This window comes from Carcharodon carcharias, unplaced genomic scaffold (assembly GCF_017639515.1).
Source record: "Carcharodon carcharias isolate sCarCar2 unplaced genomic scaffold, sCarCar2.pri scaffold_869_ctg1, whole genome shotgun sequence".
Taxonomy (NCBI): Eukaryota; Metazoa; Chordata; class Chondrichthyes; order Lamniformes; family Lamnidae; genus Carcharodon; species Carcharodon carcharias.
Window position 1 is genome coordinate 81,494 of NW_024471133.1, and position 21,177 is coordinate 102,670.

General features: G+C 46.8%; 1 protein-coding gene across 1 annotated transcript in view; it reads right to left on the reverse strand.

Annotated features, from left to right (window-relative positions):
- LOC121275207 (RING finger protein 112-like) overlaps positions 1–20,410 on the reverse strand; it is a gene marked incomplete at both ends in the record, with an annotated part of 48,812 nt that extends 28,402 nt beyond the window's left edge. Inside the window, 3 exons of the mRNA XM_041182632.1 lie at positions 6,525–6,662; positions 19,109–19,229; positions 20,193–20,410. Of these exons, the coding sequence (XP_041038566.1) occupies positions 6,525–6,662; positions 19,109–19,229; positions 20,193–20,410 (477 nt within the window). The remainder of the gene's footprint in view (positions 1–6,524; positions 6,663–19,108; positions 19,230–20,192) is intronic.
- Between the last annotated feature and the right edge of the window lie 767 nt (positions 20,411–21,177).

Genomic DNA, 21,177 nt, shown 5'->3' on the forward strand with positions numbered 1-21,177 from the left:
TTTTTCAAAGTTGGGGTTGTTGTTGAATTTGTTGGTGTTTTTCAATGTTGGGTTGTTGGTGTTTTCAATGTTGGGGTTGTTGTTGAATTTGTTGGTGTTTTCAATGTTGGGTTGTTTTTGAATTTGTTGGTGTTTTCAATGTTGGGTTGTTGTTGAATTTGTTGGTGTTTTTCAATGTTGGGGTTGTTGTTGAATTTGTTGGTGTTTTCAATGTTGAGGTTGTTGTTGAATTTGTTGGTGTTTTTCAATGTTGACGTTGTTGTTGAATTTGTTGGTGTTTTCAATGTTGGGTTGTTGTTGAATTTGTTGGTGTTTTCAATGTTGGGGTTGTTGTTGAATTTGTTGGTGTTTTCAATGTTGGGGTTGTTGTTGAATTTGTTGGCGTTTTTCAATGTTGGGGTTGTTGTTCAAGTTATTGGGTTTTTTTTCAAAGTTGGGGTTGTTGTTGAATTTGTTGGTGTTTTTCAATGTTGGGGTTGTTGTTGAATTTGTTGGTGTTTTTCAATGTTGGGGTTGTTGTTGAATTTGTTGGTGTTTTTCAGTGTTGGGGTTGTTGTTGAATTTGTTGGTGTTTTCAATGTTGGGTTGTTGGTGTTTTCAATGTTGGGGTTGTTGTTGAATTTGTTGGTGTTTTCAATGTTGGGTTGTTTTTGAATTTGTTGGTGTTTTCAATGTTGGGTTGTTGTTGAATTTGTTGGTGTTTTTCAATGTTGGGGTTGTTGTTGAATTTGTTGGTGTTTTCAATGTTGAGGTTGTTGTTGAATTTGTTGGTGTTTTTCAATGTTGACGTTGTTGTTGAATTTGTTGGTGTTTTCCAATGTTGGGGTTGTTGTTGAATTTGTTGGTGTTTTCAATGTTGGGTTGTTGTTGAATTTGTTGGTGTTTTCAATGTTGGGGTTGTTGTTGAATTTGTTGGTGTTTTCAATGTTGGGGTTATTGTTCAAGTTATTGGTCTTTTTCAATGTTGAGGTTGTTGTTGAATTTGTTGGGGTTTTCAATGTTGAGGTTGTTGTTGAATTTGTTGGTGTTTTTCAATGACGATGTTGTTGTTGAATTTGTTGGTGTTTTCAATGTTGGGGTTGTTGAATTTGTTGGTGTTTTTCAATGTTGGGGTTGTTGAATTTGTTGGTGTTTTTCAATGTTGGGGTTGTTGAATTTGTTGGTGTTTTCAAAGTTGGGGTTGTTGTTGAATTTGTTGGTGTTTTCAATGTTGGGGTTGTTGTTGAATTTGTTGGTGTTTTCAAAGTTGGGGTTGTTGTTGAATTTGTTGGTGTTTTCAATGTTGGGGTTGTTGTTGAATTTGTTGGCGTTTTTCAATGTTGGGGTTGTTGTTCAAGTTATTGGGTTTTTTTCAAAGTTGGGGTTGTTGTTGAATTTGTTGGTGTTTTTCAATGTTGGGTTTGTTGTTGAATTTGTTGGTGTTTTTCAATGTTGGGGTTGTTGTTGAATTTGTTGGTGTTTTCAATGTTGGGGTTATTGTTGAATTTGTTGGTGTTTTCAATGTTGGGTTGTTGTTGAATTTGTTGGTGTTTTCAATGTTGGGGTTGTTGTTCAAGTTATTGGTTCTTTTTCAATATTGGGGTTGTTGTTGAATTTGTTGGTGTTTTTCAATGTTGGGGTTGTTGTTGAATTTGTTGGTGTTTTCAGTGTTGGGGTTGTTGTTGAATTTGTTGGTGTTTTTCAATGTTGGGGTTGTTGTTGAATTTGTTGCTGTTTTTCAATGTTGGGATTGTTCAAGTTATTGGTGTCTTCAATGTTGCGGTTGTTGTTGAATTTGTTGGTGTTTTCAATGTTGGGGTTATTGTTCAAGTTATTGGTTCTTTTTCAATGTTGGGGTTGTTGTTGAATTTGTTGGTGTTTTCAATGTTGGGTTGTTGTTGAATTTGTTGGTGTTTTTCAATATTGGGGTTGTTGTTGAATTTGTTGGTGTTTTTCAATGTTGGGGTTGTTGTTCAAGTTATTGGGTTTTTTTCAAAGTTGGGGTTGTTGTTGAATTTGTTGGTGTTTTTCAATATTGGGGTTGTTGTTGAATTTGTTGGTGTTTTTCAATGTTGGGGTTGTTGTTGAATTTGTTGGTGTTTTTCAATGTTGGGGTTGTTGTTGAATTTGTTGGTGTTTTCAATGTTGGGGTTGTTGTTGAATTTGTTGGTGTTTTTCAATGTTGGGGTTGTTGTTCAAGTTATTGGGTTTTTTTCAAAGTTGGGGTTGTTGTTGAATTTGTTGGTGTTTTTCAATATTGGGGTTGTTGTTGAATTTGTTGGTGTTTTTCAAAGTTGGGGTTGTTGTTGAATTTGTTGGTGTTTTTCAATATTGGGGTTGTTGTTGAATTTGTTGGTGTTTTTCAATGTTGGGGTTGTTGTTGAATTTGTTGGTGTTTTTCAATGTTGGGGTTGTTGTTGAATTTGTTGGTGTTTTCAATGTTGGGGTTGTTGTTGAATTTGTTGGTGTTTTTCAATGTTGAGGTTGTTGAATTTCTTTGTCTTTTTCAATGTTGAGTTTGTTGTTGAATTTGTTGTTGCTTCTCAATATTGTGGTTGTTGTTGAATTTGTTGGTGTTTTTCAATGTTGGGGTTGTTGTTGAATTTGTTGGTGTTTTTCAATGTTGGGGTTGTTGTTGAATTTGTTGGTGTTTTCAATGTTGGGGTTGTTGTTGAATTTGTTGGTGTTTTTCAATGTTGGGGTTGTTGTTCAAGTTATTGGGTTTTTTTCAAAGTTGGGGTTGTTGTTGAATTTGTTGGTGTTTTTCAATATTGGGGTTGTTGTTGAATTTGTTGGTGTTTTTCAATGTTGGGGTTGTTGTTGAATTTGTTGGTGTTTTTCAATGTTGGGGTTGTTGTTCAAGTTATTGGGTTTTTTTCAAAGTTGGGGTTGTTGTTGAATTTGTTGGTGTTTTTCAATATTGGGGTTGTTGTTGAATTTGGTGTTTTTCAATGTTGGGGTTGTTGTTGAATTTGTTGCTGTTTTTCAATGTTGGGATTGTTCAAGTTATTGGTGTTTTTCAATGTTGGGGTTATTGTTGAATTTGTTGGTGTTTTTCAATGTTGACGTTGTTGTTGAATTTGTTGGTGTTTTTCAATGTTGGGGTTGTTGAATTTGTTGGTGTTTTCAAAGTTGGGGTTGTTGTTGAATTTGTTGGTGTTTTCAATGTTGGGGTTATTGTTGAATTTGTTGGTGTTTTCAATGTTGGGTTGTTGTTGAATTTGTTGGTGTTTTCAATGTTGGGGTTGTTGTTCAAGTTATTGGTTTTTTTCAATGTTGGGGTTGTTGTTGAATTTGTTGGTGTTTTTCAATGTTGGGGTTGTTGTTGAATTTGTTGGTGTTTTCAATGTTGGGGTTGTTGTTGAATTTGTTGGTGTTTTTCAATGTTGGGGTTGTTGTTCAAGTTATTGGGTTTTTTTCAAAGTTGGGGTTGTTGTTGAATTTGTTGGTGTTTTTCAATATTGGGGTTGTTGTTGAATTTGTTGGTGTTTTTCAATGTTGGGGTTGTTGTTGAATTTGGTGTTTTTCAATGTTGGGGTTGTTGTTGAATTTGTTGGTGTTTTTCAATATTGGGGTTGTTGTTGAATTTGTTGGTGTTTTTCAATGTTGGGGTTGTTGTTGAATTTGGTGTTTTCAATGTTGGGGTTGTTGTTGAATTTGTTGCTGTTTTTCAATGTTGGGATTGTTCAAGTTATTGGTGTTTTTCAATGTTGGGGTTGTTGTTGAATTTGGTGTTTTTCAATGTTGGGGTTGTTGTTGAATTTGTTGCTGTTTTTCAATGTTGGGATTGTTCAAGTTATTGGTGTTTTTCAATGTTGGGGTTGTTGTTGAATTTGTTGGTGTTTTTCAATGTTGAGGTTGTTGTTGAATTTGTTGGTGTTTTACAATGTTGGGGTTGTTGTTAAATTTGTGTGGCCCTAACAAAATACTCAGTTGTATCAAACTCCTACAAAGTCACAAAAAAGAAATGAAACGAAACGGAGCACCCGGTATTGACTTCGGCACTGGATACAACAACAGCAATCTCAGCCCTGTCGACCCTGCCAAGACATCTTTATTAATATCTGGGGGCTAGTGCCAAAATTGAGAGAGCTGTCTGACAGACGAGTCAAGCAACAGCCTGACACAGTCATCCTCATGGGAATCATACCTTACAGATAATGTCCCAGACTCCACCATCACCAGCCCTGGGTATGCCCTGTCCCACCGGCAGGGCAGGCCCAGCTGAGGTGGCGGCACAGTGGTATACAGTAGTGGGAGAGTTGCCCTGGGAGTCCTCAACATCGAATCCGGACCCCATGAAGTCTCAGGGCATCAGGTCAAACATGTACAAGGAAACCTCTTGCTGATTACTACGTACTGCCCTCCCTTAGCTGAGGAATCAGTGCTCCTCCATGTTGAACATCACTTGAGGGTGGCTGATGATTGTACAATGTTCAGTACCGTTTGTGATTCCTCAGATACTGAAGCAGTCCATGTCCAAATGCAGTAAGAGCTGGACAATATCCAGGCTTGGGCTGACAAATGACAAGTAACATTCACACCTACACAAGTGTCAGGCAATGACCATCTCTGACAAGAGAGAATCTAACCATCGCCCCTTGACATATAATGGCATTACCATCACTGAATCCCCCATCCTGGGGGTTACCATTGACCAGAAACTGAACTGGACCAGCCATAAAAATATTGTGGCTACAAGAGCAGGTCAGAGGCTGGGAATCCTGCGGAGAGTAACTCACTTCCTGACTCCCCAAACCTGATCCACCATCTACAAGACACAAGTCAGGAGTGTGATGGAACACTCCCCACTTGCCTGGATGAGTGCAGCTCCAACAACACAAGAAGCTCGACACCATCCAGGACAAAGCAGCCCCGCTTGATCGGCACCCCATCCACAAACATTCACTCCCTCCACCACCAACGCACAGTGGCAGCAGTGTGTGTACCATCTACAAGATGCACTGCAGCAACTCACCAAGGGTCCTTCGACAGCACCTTCCAAACTCACGACCGCTACCATCTAGAAGGACAAGGGCAGTAGATACATGGGGAACACCAGCACCTGGAAGTTCCCCTCCGAGCCACTCACCATCCTGACTTGGAAATATATCGGCCATTCCTTCACTGTCGCTGGGTCAAAATCCTTGAACTCCCTTCCTGATAGCATTGTGGATGTACCTACACCACACGGGACTGCAGCAGTTCAAGAAGGCAGCTCACCCACCACCTTCTAAAGGGGTAATTAAGGATGGGGAATAAATGCTGGCCTAGCCAGCAATGCCTACATTCTGTGCATCCACTACCCAATGCATCCCTATGGAACTCCCATGAACAGAGCAAAACTAAAGCAAGCGAACAGCAGAGAGAGAATAGAGGGAATGAGGAGACATAGTGACTTACTAAGTCCCTTGCACTTTTGCAACATTTGGATGCACATCGGTGCTGACTGTTGGGCAGTGGGCCCCTCCCTCAGTACTGACTCTAGGGTGATGGGACACCCCCTCAACACTGATCCTTGGGGGCAGTGCGCCCCTCTCTCAGCACTGACTCTAGGGTGGTGGGCCCCTCCCTCAGCACTGACCGTCTGACAGTGCGGCGCTCCCTCAATACTGACCCTCCGACAGTGCGGCGCTCCCTCAGCACTGACCCTCTGACAGTGCAGCACTCCCTCAGCACTGACCCTCTGACAGTGCGGCACTCCCTCAGTACTGACCCTCTGAAACTGCGGTGCACCCTCAGTACTGACCCTCCGACAGTGCGGTGCACCCTCAGCACTGACCCTCAACTGTGCGGCGCTCCCTCAACACTGATCCTCTGAAAATGCAGTGCTCTATGAGCAATAACCCTCTGACAGTGCGGCGCTCCCTCAGTTCTGAGTATCCGACAGTGCGGTGCTAATGTTCCGGTAGTGCTGACATCGCACAATGCTGGCCCCCTGACAGAGCGGCATTCGGTCAGTGCTCATTCTCCAAATGTGCGGCACTCATCAGTACTGATTCGCAGCACTGGTGCATGGTCTCATTAGTGCATTCCCGGCAGTGCAGTGTTACTTCATCACTGACCACCTGACAGTGTGGAGGTATCTCAGTACTGACCCTGATCATTCATTCTTGAACATCAATCGAGTTCACACCTACCTTACCCTGCCCTGTATCCCTCAGGGTAGACACAGGGTGAGAGTGTGTTACAGAGCGAGAGACGATCGAGTTCACACCTACCTTACCCTGCTCTGTATCCCTCAGGGTAGACACAGGGTGAGAGTGTGTTACAGAGCGAGAGACGATCGAGTTCACACCTACCTTACCCTGCTCTGTATCCCTCAGGGTAGACACAGGGTGAGAGTGTGTTACAGAGCGAGAGACGATCGAGTTCACACCTACCTTACCCTGCTCTGTATCCCTCAGGATAGACACAGGGTGAGAGTGTGTTACAGAGCGAGAGACGATCGAGTTCACACCTACCTTACCCTGCTCTGTATCCCTCAGGATAGACACAGGGTGAGAGTGTGTTATAGAGCGAGAGACGATCGAGTTCACACCTACCTTACCCTGCTCTGTATCCATCAGGAATGGTTTGTTCCATATAAAAACACCTTTGGTTATAGAGTTTGTTCCAGGCTTGCATTCGAATCCTCTCAAATCTTCATCTTCCCCTCCCATCCAGCCCTGGTCACTGCAGTCCTGACGGAATGGAACAGAAGTTTAAAATAGTCTCAATACTTACACCAAGCTTCCCAAGGGAACTCTGTCACTCCCAGGTGACCTAATGACTCCAAGACTGAGAATGCAGGATGGAGATTTCCGCAAGGCATTTGTTAAGGTACCACATAAAACGCTATTGCAAAAAATATAAGCTCATGGTGTAAGGTGTAACATATTGGCATGGATAGAAGATTGGTCAGCAGACAGTGTCCTTGTATGAGTCTTTTTCTGAGTGGCAGGATGTGACAAGTGGTGTGCCACAGGGATCGGTGCTGTGGAGTCAACAGTTTACGATTGATATAACTGACTTGGATGAAGGGATGGTTGCTAAATTTGCTGATGACACAAAGGTTGGAAAGTAAATTGTGAAGAGGACATATGGAGGTTACAAAGGAACATAGATAGGCTAAGTCAGTAGGCAAAGAGCTGGCAAATGAAATATAACGTTGGCAAATGCGAAATTGACAATTTTGGTTGGAAGAATAAAAAAGCATATTATCAAAATGGTGAGAGATGCAGTGCTCTGAGATTCAAAGGGGCCTGGGAGTCCTGGCGCATGAATCACATGGTATGCAGGTACAGCAAATAATTAGGGAAGTTAATAGAATGTTATAATTTATTGCAAGGGGAACTGAATACAAAAGTAGGGAGGTTATGCTTCAGTTGTATAGTTATTCAGCTCCTGAACCTCATTACAGCCTTGGTTCAAAAACGGACAAAAGAGCTGAGCTCCCGAGGTGAGGTGAGAGTGACTGCCCTTGACATCGAGGCCGCATTTGACCAAATGTGGCATCAAGGAGCCCCAGCAAAACTGGAGTCAATGGGAATCAGGGGGAAAACCCACTGCTGGTTGGAGTCATACTGAGCATAAAGGAAGATGGTTGTGGTTGCTGGAGGTCAGTCATCTCAGCTCCAGGACATCACTGCAGGAGTTCCTCAGGGTTAGTGTCCTCGGCCCAGCCATCTTCAGCCGCTTCATCAATGACCTTCCTTCCATCATAAGGTCAGAAGTGGGGATGTTCGCTGATGATCGCACAATGTTCAGCACCACTCGCAACTCCTTAGATACTGAAGCAGCCCAAGCCCAAATGCAGCAAGACCTGGACAATATCCAGGCTTGGGCTGACAAGTGGCAAGTAACATTCACATCACCCACAAGTGTTGGCAATGAACATCTCCAACAAGAGAGAATCCAACCATTACCCCTTGGCGTTTAACGGCATTACCATCGCTGAATCCCCACTATCAACATCCTGGGGGTTACCATTGACCAGAAACTGAACTGGACCAGCCGTATAAATACTGTGGCTACAAGAGCAGGTCAGAGGCTGGGAATCCTGCGGAGAGTAACTCACCTCCTGACTCCCCAAAGCCTGTCCACCATCTACAAGGCACCAGTCAGGTGTGTGATGGAATACTCCCCACTTGTCTGGATGAGTGCAGCTCCCACAACACACAAAAAACTTGACACCATCCAGGACAAAGCAGCCCCGCTTGATCGGCCCCCCTTCCATAAACATTCACTCCCCCCACCACCGACGCACAGTAGCAGCAGTGTGTGTACCATCTACAAGATGCACTGCAGCAACTCACCAAGGCTCCTTCGACAGTGCCGCCCAAACCCCCAACCTCTACCATCTAGAAGGACAAGGGCAGCAGACACATGGGGAACACCACCGCCTGGAAGTTCCCCTCCGAGCCACTCACCGTCCTGACTTGGAAATATATTGGCCGTTCCTTCACTGTCGCTGGATCCAAATCCTGGAACCCCCTCCCTAATAGCGCCGTGGGTGTATCTACACCACACGGGGACTGCAGCGGCTCAAGAAGGCGGCTCACCCACCACCTTCTCGAGGGGCAATTAGGGATGGGCTATAAATGCTGGCGCAGCCAGCGATGCCCACATCCAATGAATGAATAAAAAAAAAATACAGGTCATTGGTAAGACCACTTCTGAATTATTCCTTCCTTAGCTTCCTTATTTAGGGAAGGATGCAGATGCACTGGAAGCAGTTCAGAGAAGGTTTACCAGACTAATACCTGGAATGGAGGGGGCTGCGGTTGTCTTATGGGGAAAGGCTGGACAGGCTAGACTTGTATCCGCTGGAGTTTAGAAGAGTAAGAGGAGACTTGATTGAAAGATTTAAGATCCTGAGGGATGTTGACAGGGTGGATGTGGAGAAGATATTTTCTCTTGTGGGAGAATCTGGAACTAGGGTTCACTGTTTAAAAATAAGGGGTTGCCCATTTAACACAGAGATGAGGAGAATTATTTTTCTCTCAGGTGGTCGTGAGTCTTTGGAACTCTCTTCCTCAAAAGGCAGTGGAAGCAGAGCCTTTGAATACTTTTAAAGCACAGGTAGACAGATTGTTGGTATGCAAGAGGGTGAAAGGCTATTGGGGGTAGACAGGAATGTGGGGTTGAGGTTACAATCAGCTCAGCCGTGATCTTATTGAATGGCGGAGCAGGCTCGAGGGGCTGAGTGCCTATTTCTGCTCCTAATTCATATGTTCGTATACATGTTCGAGAAGCTGAAGGGAGGGGGGTCATCAAAGTCCAGGAGGCTGGTTCAAGGACATCAATCAAATACAGTTTGGAATAACTGCACCAAGATGGAGAGAGAGACATTGAAAAGAGACAGCAACTTAGGGGTAATGGAATAATTAACCAAAGGCCCTGACTAATGTCCTAGGGCCAAATGTTCAAATTCCACCACTGTAGCTGGTGAATTTAGAAATGAATGAATTAGTAAATTCTATTATTGATTAAATCTGGAATTATAAAGTTAGTCTCAGTAACGGTGACCATAAACAATGATCAACTGAAATAAAAGCCCATCTGGTTCACTAATACTCCTCAGGGAATGAATATCTCCCATCCTTAGTTTTAAAAAGATCACCTCTCATTCTTCTAAACTCCAATCGGTACAGGCCCAAACTGCTCAACCTCCCCTCATTAGACAAACCCCCTTTGTCCCAGGAATCACCCCAGTGAACGTTCTCTGAATGGCCTTCAATGCAAGTCTATACCTCCTTAAGTAAGGAGACCAAAACTGTCCACAGTTCCAGGTATGGTCTCCCCAATGCTCTGTACAGTTGTAGCAAGACTTCCCAACTTTTATACTCCACCCCCATCACAGTAAAGGGAATGGAATATAAAATTCTATAAAATTTGCCTGCCTAATTAATTGATGTACCTGCACACTAACTTTTCGTGAATCACATACCAGGGCAAAAAGACCCCACTGTGCTGCAGCATTCTGAAATCTCTCTCCATTTAAATATTTTGCCTTCCTATTCTTACCAAAGTGGACAAGGTAACATTCTCCCACATTATGCTCCGTTGGCCAATTTTTGCCACTCACTTGACCCATCTATATCGTTTTGCAGATTCTTTGTATCCTCCTCACAACTTACTTTCCTAGCTATTTTTTGTATTATCGGCAAATTTGGCTACAAAATATTTGGTACAATGCATTTTAATACAGATTGTAAATAGTTGAGGCTCCAGCACTGATGTGGCACAGCACTAGTTACAGTTTGTCAATGACCCATTTATCCTGACTCTGTTTCCTGTTTTTTAAAATTTTTTCACTACATGTGGGCCTCACCAGCTGGGCTAGCATTTATTGCTCCTCCCTACTTGCCCCTTGAGAAGGTGGTGGGTGAGCTGCCTTCTTGAACCGCTGTAGTCCATGTGGTGTAGGTACACCCAGAGCGCTATTAGGGAGGGAGTTCCAGGATTTTGACCCAGCGACAGTGAAGGAACGGCTGATACATTTCCAAGTCAGGATGGTGAGTGGCTCAGAGGGGAACTTCCAGGTGCTGGTGTCTGCTGCCCTTGTCCTTCTAGATGGTAGAGGTCGTGGGTTTGGGCGGCGCTGTCGAAGGAGCCTTGGTGAGTTGCTGCAGTGCATCTTGTAAATGGTACACACACTGCTGCCACTGTGCGTGGGTGGTGGAGGGACTGAATGTTTCTGGATGGGGTGCCGATCAAGCGGGGCTGCTTTGTCTTGGATGGTGTCAAGCTTCTTGAGTGTTGTGGGAACTTCACTCATCCAGGCAAGTGGGGAGTATCCCATCACACTCCTGACTGGTGCCTTGTAGATGGTGGACAATCTTTGGGTAGTCAGGAGGTGAGTTACTTGCCGCAGGATTCCCAGCCTCTGACCTGCTCTTGTAGCCACAGTATTTATATGGCTGGCCCAGTTCAGTTTCTGGTCAATGGTAACCCCCCAGGATGTTGATAGTGGGAGATTCAGTGATGGTAATGCCATTGAACATCCAGGGGCGATGGTTGGATTCTCTCTTGTTGGGGATGGTCATTGCCTGGCACTTGTGTGGTATGAATGTTACTTGCTACTTGTCAGCCCAAGCCTGGATATTGTCCAGGTCTTGCTGCATTTGGACAGGGACTGCTTCAGTATCTGAGGAGTCGCGAATGGTGCTGAACATTGTGCGATCATCAGCGAACATCCCCACTTCTGACCTTATGATGGAAGGAAGGTCATTGGTGAAGCAGCTGAAGATGGTTGGGCCGAGGACACTACCCTGAGGAGCTCCTGGAGCTGAGATGACTGACCTCCAACAACCACAACCATCTCCCTTTGTGCTAGGTTTGACCCCAACCAGCAGAGAGTTTTCTCCTGATTCCTATTGACTCCAGTTTTGCTAGGGCTCCTTGATGCCACACTCGGTCAAATGCGGCCTTGATGTCAAGGACAGTCACTCTCACCTCACCTCAGGAATTCAGATCTTTTGTCCATGTTTGAACCAAGGCTGTAATGAGGTCAGGACTTTAATGGCTCTGGCAGAGCCTAAACTGAGCGTCAGTGAGTTATTACTTACATTGTTGAAGTTTAATGTTAATTACGTTGTTAAACAGACACTTGTAAATGGTGGTCGCTCGGACACTGTTGTAGTGGAGCAGTGTTGACTGTGAACCTAAGTCCCTAAACTTTCTTCAGTAAAGAAAGCTGCTGTGTCTTTGTTTTAATTTCACCAGAGTGTCAGGGAGCATATTGTTTCTGAGTAAGTGTCGCTTGATAGCATTGTTGACAACTCCAACCATCAACCTTACTGATGATGTAGAATGGATTGATGGGGTGGTAATTGGCCGGGTTGGATTTGTCCTGCTCTTTCTGTACAGGACACACCAGGGCTATTTTCCAAATAGCCGGGAAAATGTCAGTGTTGTAGCTGTACTGGAACAGCTTGGCTAGGGGCGCGGCAAGTTCTGGAGCACAAGCCTTCAGTACTATTGCTGGAATATTGTCAGGGCCCATAGCCTTTGTAGCATCCAGTGCCTTCAGCTTGATATCACGTGGAGTGAATCGAATTGGCTGAAGACGGGCGTCTGTGATGCTGCGGACTTCAGGAGGAGGTCAAGATCGATCATCCATTTGGCTCTTCTCTGAAGATTGTAACAAATGCTTCAACCTTATCTTTTGCATTGAGGAGACGGACTGTCCCAACGTTAAGGACGGCAGAATTTGTGAAGCCTCTTCCTCCAGTGAGTTGTTTAAACGTCTAATACCATTCACGACTGGATGTGGCAGGACTGCAGAGTTTAAATCTGATCCGTTGGTGTAGGATCACTGAGCTTGATCTATCACATTCTGCTTTCACTGTTTGGCACGCAAGCCTTCCTGTGTTGTAGCTTCAACAGGTTGACAGCTGATTTTTAGGTGTGCCTGGTGCTGCTCCTGGCATGCCCTCCTGCACTCTTCACTGAAGCAGGGTTGATCCCTTGGCTTGATGGTTATGGTAATTGAGGATATCCTCAAGGTGAAGACAAAACTTTATCTCATTAAGGACTATGCAGTGGTCACTCCTGCCAATACTGAAAGTTGGTCTGAGAGCTCACTGACTCTGGACCCCATGAAGTCTCATTGAATCAGGTCAAACGGGCAAGGAAACCTCCTGCTGAATACCACGTACCGCCCTCCCTCAGCTGAGGAATCAGTGCTCCTCCATGTTGAACATCACTTGGAGGAAGCACTGAGGGTGGCAAGGGCACAGAATGTACTCTGGGTGTGGGACTTCAATACCCATCACCAAGAGTGGTTCGGTTCCACCACTAGTGAGGGGTGAGGGCTGAGGTATAATGGCTGGTTTAGCCAATGATACCCACATTCCAAGAAAAAAATGAAAGAAGCTACGAGAAGAAAAGTTGGAGAAAGACAGACAGGCAATAATGGTTTGAAGATGGAGGGAGTCAGAGATTGAGGGATTGGAGATGAAAAAAGAGAGAGTGGTGGATTAGAGGCGGAGAGAGAGCTAGAGCGTGAAGGGTTGGAGATGGAGGGAGAGAGAGATTGAGAAATTGGAGATGGAGAGAGAGAGGGAGCGGAGGTGAAGAGAGAGAATGAGGCTTTGGAGATGGAGGGATAGAGATAGTGTGGGATTGGAGAAGGAGAGAGAAGAATTGTGGTTTAGAGATAAAGGGAGGGAAACAGAGAGAGAGAAAGAGTGAGGGGTTGGAGATGGAGGGAGAGAGAGAGAGAGGGGTTGGAAATGGAGGGAGGGAGAAGAGAGGGAGTGGAGGAGGAGATCGAGAGAATGAGGGGTTGGAGATGGAGAGAGAGAAGGATTGTGGATTGGAGATAAAGAGAGGGAGTGAGAGAGTGAGAGAGAAAATGAGGGGTTGAGATGGAGGGAGAGACAGAGGGTGTGAAATGTTGGAGATGTAGGGGGAGAGAGAGGATGTGAAGGGTTGGAGATGGAGGGAGAGAGACAGGACGTGAAGGGTTGGAGGTGGGGGGAGAAAGAGAAGGCGTGAAGGGTTGGAGATGAAGGGAGAGAGAGAGGACGTGAAGGGTTGGAGATGAGGGAGAGCGAGAGAGAGAGTGAGCGGTTGGAGATAGAGAGAGAGAGAAGGATTCTGCATTAAAGATAAAGGGAGGGAGAGAGAGAGATAGTGAGGGGTTGGAGATGGAGGGAGAGAGAGAGAGCATGAAGGTTTGGAGATGGAGGGAGAGAGAAAGAAAGAGTGAGGGGTTGGAGATGGAGAGAAAGAGAGTGAGAGATTGGAGATGGAGAGAGAGAGCAGAGGTGGAGAGAGAGAGAATGAGGGTTTGGAGATAGAGAGAGAGAGAAGGATTGTGGAGTAGACATAAAGGGAGGGAGGGAGAGAGAGGGAGTAAGGGGTTGGAGATGGAGGGAGGAGAGAGAGGACGTGAAGGGTTGGAGATGGAGGGAAAAAGAGAAAGTGAGGAATTGGAGACGGAGGGAGAGAGAGTGTGAGAGGTTGGAGATGGAGGGAAAGAGAGGGAGCTGAGGATGAGAGAGAGAGAGAATGAGGGTTTGGAGATGCAGAGAGAGAGGATTGTAGATTAGAGATAAAGGGAGGGAAAGAGTGAGAGTGAGAGGTTGGAGATGGAGGGAGAGAGAGTGAGGGATTGGAGATGGAGAGAGTGAGAAAGAGGGAGCGGAGGAGGAGAGAGAGAGAGAGAGAATGAGGGTTTGGAGATGGAGAGAGAGAGAAGCATTGTGGATTAGAGATAAAGGGAGGGAGGGAGAGAGAGAGGGAGAGAGTGAGGAGTTGGAGATGGAGGAAAGAGAAAGGACGTGAAGGGTTGGAGATGGAGGGAAAGAGAGAGGACATGAAGGGTTGGAGATGGAGGGGAGAGAGAGAGGGCGTGAAGGGTTGGAGATGGAGGGAGAGAGAGAGAGGGCATGAAGGGTTGGAGATGGAGGGAGAGAGAGAGGGCGTGAAGGGTTGGAGATGGAGGGAGAGAGAGAGAGTGAGAGGTTGGAGATGGAGAGAGAGAGCGAGGGCATGAAGGGTTGGAGATGGAGGGAGAGAGAGAGAAAGGGAGGGATTGGAGATGGAGAGAGAGTGAGAGATTGGAGATGGAGAGAGAGAGAGAGAGGGAGCTGAGGACGAGAGAGAGAATGAGGGTTTGGAGATGGAGAGAGAGAGGATTGTGGATTAGAAATAAAGGGAGGGAGAGAGTGAGAGTGATAGGTTGGAGATGGAGGGGAGAGAGAGTGAGGGATTGGAGATTGGGAGAGAGAGAGAGGGAGCAGAGGAGGAGAGAGAGAGAAAATGAAGGTTTCGAGATGGAGAGAGAGAAGCATTGTGGATTAGAGATAAAGGGAGGGAGGGAGAGAGAGGGAGGGAGAGAGTGAGGGGTTGGAGATGGAGGGAAAGAGAGAGGACGTGAAGGGTTGGAGATGGAGGGAGAGAGAGAGTAAGGGATTGGAGAAGGAGGGAGAGAGGGAGCTGAAGTGGAGAGAGAGAATGAGGGTTTGGAGGTGGAGAGAGAGAAGGATTGTCGATTAGAGATAAAGGGAGGGAGGTGGAGAGAGAGTGAGGGGTTGGAGATGGAGGGAGAGAGAGAGAGGGCGTGAAGGGTTGGAGATGGAGGGAGAGGGAGAGGACATGAAGGGTTGGAGATGGAGGGAGAGAGAGAGGAGGTGAAGGGTTGGAGATGGAGGGAGAGAGAGAGGGCATGAAGGGTTGGACATGGAGGGAGAGAGAGAGGAGATGAAGGGTTGGAGATGGAGGGAGAGCAAGAGAGAGTGAAGCGTTGGAGATGCAGAGAGAGAGAAGGATTGTGGATTAGAGATAAAGGGAGGGAAGGGGAGAGAGAGTGAGGGATTGGAGATGGAGGGAGAGAGAGAGAGGGCGTGAAGGGTTGGAGATGGAGGAAGAGGGAGAGGACATGAAGGGTTGGAGATGGAGGGGGTGAGAGAGGGCGTGAAGGGTTGGAGATGGAGGGAGAGAGAGAGGAGGTGAAGGGTTGGAGATGGAGGGAGAGAGAGAGAGGGTATGAAGTGTTGCAGATGGAGCGAGAGAGAGAGGAGGTGAAGGGTTGGAGATGGAGAGAGAACAAGAGAGAGTGAGGGGTTGGCGATGCAGAGAGAGAGAAGGATTGTGGATTAGAGATAAAGGGAGGGAGGGGGAGAGAGAGAGAGAGAGTGAGGGGTTGGAGATGGAGGGAGAGAGAGAGGGTGTGAAGGGTTGGAGATGGAGGGAGAAGGAGTGAATGGAGATGGAGAGGGAGAGAGTGAGGGATTGGAGATGGAGAGAGAGTGAGAGTTGGAGATGGAGAGAGAGAGAGAGGGAGCGGAGGACGAGAGAGAGAGAATGAGGGTTTGGAGATGGAGTGAGAGAGAATTGTGGATTAGAGATAAAGGGAGGGAGAGAGAGAGAGTGAGAGGTTGGAGATGGAGAGAGTGTGAAGGATTGGAGATGGAGAGAGTGAGAGCGGAGGAGGTGAGAGAGAGAGAATGAGGGTTTGGAGATGGAGAGAGAGAAAAGGATTGTGGATTAGAGATAAAGGGAGGGAGGGAGAGAGAAAATGAGGGTTGGTGATGGAGGGAGAGAGAGAGGGCGTGAAGGATTGGAGATGGATGGAGTGAGAGAGGACATGAAGGGTTGGAGATGGAGGGAGAGCGAGAGAGAGTGAGGGGTTGGAGATGGAGAGAGAGAGAAGGACTGTGGATTAGAGATAAAGGGAGGGAGCGAAAGAAAGAGAGAGTGAGGGGTTGGAGATGGAGGGAGAGAGACAGGAACTGAAGGGTTAGAGGTGGAGGGGAGAGTGAGAGGATGTGAAGGGTTGGAGGTGGAGGGAGAGAGAGAGGGCGTGAAGGTTTGGAGATGGAGGGATAGGGAGAGAGAGTGAGTGGTTAGAGATGGAGGAAGAGAGAGAGGGCATGAAGGGTTGGAGATGGAGAGATAGAGAGAGGATGTGAAGGGTTGGAGATGGAGGGAAAGAGAGAGAGAGTGTGAGGATTGGAGACGATGAGCAAATGAGAGTTGGAGATGGAGAGAGAGAGAGGGAGCGGAGGACGAGAGAGAGAGAATGAAGGTTTGAAGATGGAGTGAGAGAGAATTTGGATTAGAGATAAAGAGAGGGAGAGAGAGAGAGAGAGTGAGAGGTTGGAGATGGAGAGAGAGTGAGGGATTGGAGATGGAGAGAGTGAGAGCGGAGGAGGAGAGAGAGAGAATGAGGGTTTGGAGATGGAGAGAGAGTAAAGGATTGTGGATTAGAGATAAAGGGAGGGAGGGAGAGAGGGAGAGAGAAAATGAGGGGTTGGTGATGGAGGGAGAGAGAGAGGGCGTGAAGGATTGGAGATGGATGGAGAGAGAGGACATGAAAGGTTGGAGAAGGAGGGAGAGCGAGGTGAGAGGGAGGGGTTGGAGATGGAGAGAGAGAGAAGGTCTGTGGATTAGAGATAAAGGGAGGGAGCAAAAGAGAGAGAGAGTGAGGGATTGGAGATGGAGGGAGAGAGACAGGAACTGAAGGGTTGGAGGTGGAGGGAGAGTGAGAGGATGTGAAGGGTTGGAGGTGGAGGAGAGCGAGAGAGAGTGAGAGGTTGGAGATGGAGAGAGAGGATTGTGGATTAGAGATAAAGGGAGGGAGAGAGAGTGAGAGTAAGTGGTTGGAGATGGAGGAAGAGAGAGAGGGCGTGAAGGTTTGGAGATGGAGGGATAGGGAGAGAGAGTGAGTGGTTAGAGATGGAGGAAGAGAGAGAGGGCATGAAGGGTTGGAGATGGAGAGATAGAGAGAGATGTGAAGGGTTGGAGATGGAGGGAAAGAGAGAGAGAGTGAGGGATTGGAGACGATGAGCAAATGAGAGTTGGAGATGGAGAGAGAGAGAGGGAGCGGAGGACGAGAGAGAGAGAATGAAGGTTTGGAGATGGAGTGAGAGAGAATTTGGATTAGAGATAAAGAGAGGGAGAGAGAGAGAGAGAGTGAGAGGTTGGAGATGGAGAGAGAGTGAGGGATTGGAGATGGAGAGAGTGAGAGCGGAGGAGGAGAGAGAGAGAATGAGGGTTTGGAGATGGAGAGAGAGTAAAGGATTGTGGATTAGAGATAAAGGGAGGGAGGGAGAGAGGGAGAGAGAAAATTAGGTGTTGGTGATGGAGGGAGAGAGAGAGGGCGTGAAGGATTGGAGAAGGAGGGAGAGCGAGGTGAGAGGGAGGGGTTGGAGATGGAGAGAGAGAGAAGGTCTGTGGATTAGAGATAAAGGGAGGGAGCAAAAGAGAGAGAGAGTGAGGGATTGGAGATGGAGGGAGAGAGACAGGAACTGAAGGATTGGAGGTGGAGGGAGGGTGAGAGGATGTGAAGGGTTGGAGATGGAGGGAGAGCGAGAGAGAGTGAGGGGTTGGAGATGGAGAGAGAGGATTGTGGATTAGAGATAATGGGAGGGAGAGAGAGTGAGAGTGAGTGGTTGGAGATGGAGGAAGAGAGAGGGCGTGAAGGTTTGGAGATGGAGGGAAAAGGAGAGAGAGTGAGTGGTTGGAGATGGAGGAAGAGAGAGAGGGCATGAAGGGTTGGAGATGGAGAGATAGGGAGAGGATGTGAAGTGTTGGAGATGGAGGGAGAGCAAGAGAGAGTGAGGGGTTGGAGATGGAGAGAGAGGATTGTGGATTAGAGATAAAGGGAGGGAGAGAGAGTGAGAGTGAGTGGTTGGAGATGGAGGAAGAGAGAGAGGGCGTGAGGTTTGGAGATGGAGGGAAAGGGAGAGAGTTTGAGTGGTTGGAGATGGAGGAAGAGAGAGAGGGCATGAAGGGTTGGAGATGGAGAGATAGAGAGAGGATGTGAAGGGTTGGAGATGGAGGGGAGAGCGAGAGAGAGTGAGGGGTTGGAGATGGAGAGAGAGGATTGTAGATTAGAGATAAAGGAAGGGAGAGGAGAGCGAGAGTGAGTGGTTGGAGATGGAGGAAGAGAGAGAGGGCGTGAAGGTTTGGAGATGGAGGGAAAGAGATAGAGAGTGAGGGGTTGGAGATGGAGGGAGAGAGTGAGGCGTGAAGGATTGGTGATGGAGGGAGAGAGAGATTGAGAGATTGGAGATGAAGAGAGAGAGAGGGAGTGGAGGGTGGAGAGAAAGAGAGAATGAGGCTTTGGAGATGGAGGGAGAGAAGATTGTGGATTAGAGATAAAGGGAGGGAGGGAGAGAGAGAGTGATGGGTTGGAGATGGATGGAGAGAGAGATGGCTTGAAGGGTTGGAGATGAAGGGAGAGATCGAGTGCGTGAAGGGTTGGAGATGGAGGGAGAGGGTGTGTGTGATATTGGAGATGGAGGGAAAGAGAGTGGGGGATTGGAAATGGAGGGATAGAAAGTGAAAGATTGGAGATCGGGAGAATATAGGTGAGGGATTGTAGATGGAGGGAGAGAGTGAGGGATTGGAGATGCAGAGTGATGGGAAGCGACTGGAGATGGAGTGAGAGAGACACAGAGATTGGAGAAAGAAAGAGAGAGGGAGATTGAGGGATTGAAGAAGGAGGGGGAGATTGAAAGAGGGATTGGAGTTGGAGAAGAGATACAGAATGATTCGACAGAGCAGAGCCATGAAGAGTTGTGAGGATCTGTTTCGACAAAGAACTACCAGAGAGTAAGCTCTTGGACTACAAGTAAAGGTAATTTCTGTTTACACTCATCAGTTTAATAACTGAGCAGTATTTACTCACCAGCTTGTTGAGTCTCCGCATTAGATAGTTGAGTAGGAATGATTTACCCGTCCTTTCTTCACCGATGATGGAAACCAGACAAACCGGCCGGTCCTTCACATCCTCTCTAAGAAACAGCTTTCTAAAAGATCATCGTCAATAAGCATTGAGCCATTGGTGTCAATGGCTACCAGCTGCCTGGCTTCTCCGACTTTTGGTTCCATAGCCTACAAACAGAAGAGAGTTTAATGCAGTAGCAGGACACAGCAAAACATCCCATAAGTCAGAGGGAGAGGAAAATCCAAAATCTAACACGCCAGGAATATCCACCCAGTAGTGGGGAAAAGGACAGTGTATCACACACACTGTGACACCCGGTCCAGAGGAGGAAAGGACAGTGTATCTAACGCACTGTGACACCCGGTCCCAGAGGGTGAAAGGATAGTGTATCTAACGCACTGTGACACCCGGTCCCAGACGGTGAAAGGACAGTGTATCTAACGCACTGTGACACCCGGTCCAGAGGGTGAAAGGACAGTGTATCTAACGCACTGTGACACCCGGTCACAGAGGGGGATAGGACAGTGTATCTAACGCACTGTGACACCCGGTCCCAGAGGGTGAAAGGACAGTGTATCTAACGCACTGTGACACCCCGGTCCCAGAGGGGGAAAGGACAGTGTATCCTAACGCATTGTGACACATGGTCCCAGAGGGGGAAAGGACAGCGTATGCCCGGTCATAGAACAGCACAGTCCTGAGTACTCCTGAGTACTCAAACACAAAAGTATTCAGACACGGATTTCAACTTTGATCTTTCTGCTCTCCTCGTTGTGCAGTTTTGGTCTTTATCATTCCCTGTCCTGGAAATTTCCCAATTGTCAGGCCCCACCTATCGGACCACAGGATTACCATAGCACCTCCACTGGAAGTGGTACCAGAGAATGATCTGCTATCTGAGAAGCCTCTACCTGGGGACTGGGTGTCACAGTGCGTTAGATATACTGTCCTTTCCCCCTCTGGGACCAGGGTGTCACAGTGCGTTAGATACACTGTCCTTTCACCCTCTGGTACAGCTGGTCGACACACCAACCACTGCTCACACCCTGCAACTTCCCGCACACATGCCACAAGCACACAGGGCGCTGGAACCTGGTAGTAGTCCATCGCCATCCACAACAAAAAGCAGAGGTGAGCTTGCTGCTCAATCTTCTTCTGGCCATAGGAATGCTCTCCCTCAGTCTCAGGAGGCTTCCCAATGGCCAGACAGAAAACGAAAGTAGTGAAGGGAGCACCAGTGAGACAAATAACATTTTCGTCTAACTACAGAAAACGATCAACAGGAACAACAACTGCACACACCAGAGAAGCAGCCAGATCAACCGGGCACGGTTCAACATCAAGGTATGGAAGAAAGAATGAAAGCATACCAAATGCCAGGCCAACCTCCAAGCCAACAACAAGAAGCAGAAGCAACAGAACCTACCACTCTCCTGACAGAATGGCGAACAAGATATTGAAGGGTTATAAAGCCTCCCAGACTGCACGAATCTCTAATTCAAGGGCTTGAAGGGGGCAGGTGAGGTTCCGAGAATGTTGTTAACGCTAATACTGTAATGGCAATAATGCTGGAATAGAATTAAGGTTCTAACAATAAGTAAATGCATAAGATTTATAAAAATGTGAGATTTCAGGTAAACTAAAGTTACTCTATATCGAAGGGGTAAAGACATGGGAGGAGAGGTAGTATCAGGGTTTGGGGTGTATAGAGTTAACGTGAGACTGAGTACAATACCCTCCACACAGTGATCTGAGAAGGAACCCGGTCCAGAGCGTAAGTGTCTGTAAGTGCTTGTGCCAGGTTGTGTATCAATAAGTTAACTTCAAAAGAAGAAGACTTAGCAGTCCAAACTGTGCCATCTGTCTCTACCTGGTCACGATCACACTCAGAAGCAGCAACGGAAACAGCTGGTGTAACCAGAACTGTCAACAATGAGGACAGTAAGATCGACGTTCTGGACAGACCCAGCTGTGATCTCCTCCTCAACACCCTGTCCGAGCTCTCACCAGGAGTATGAGTGTTCCAGGAA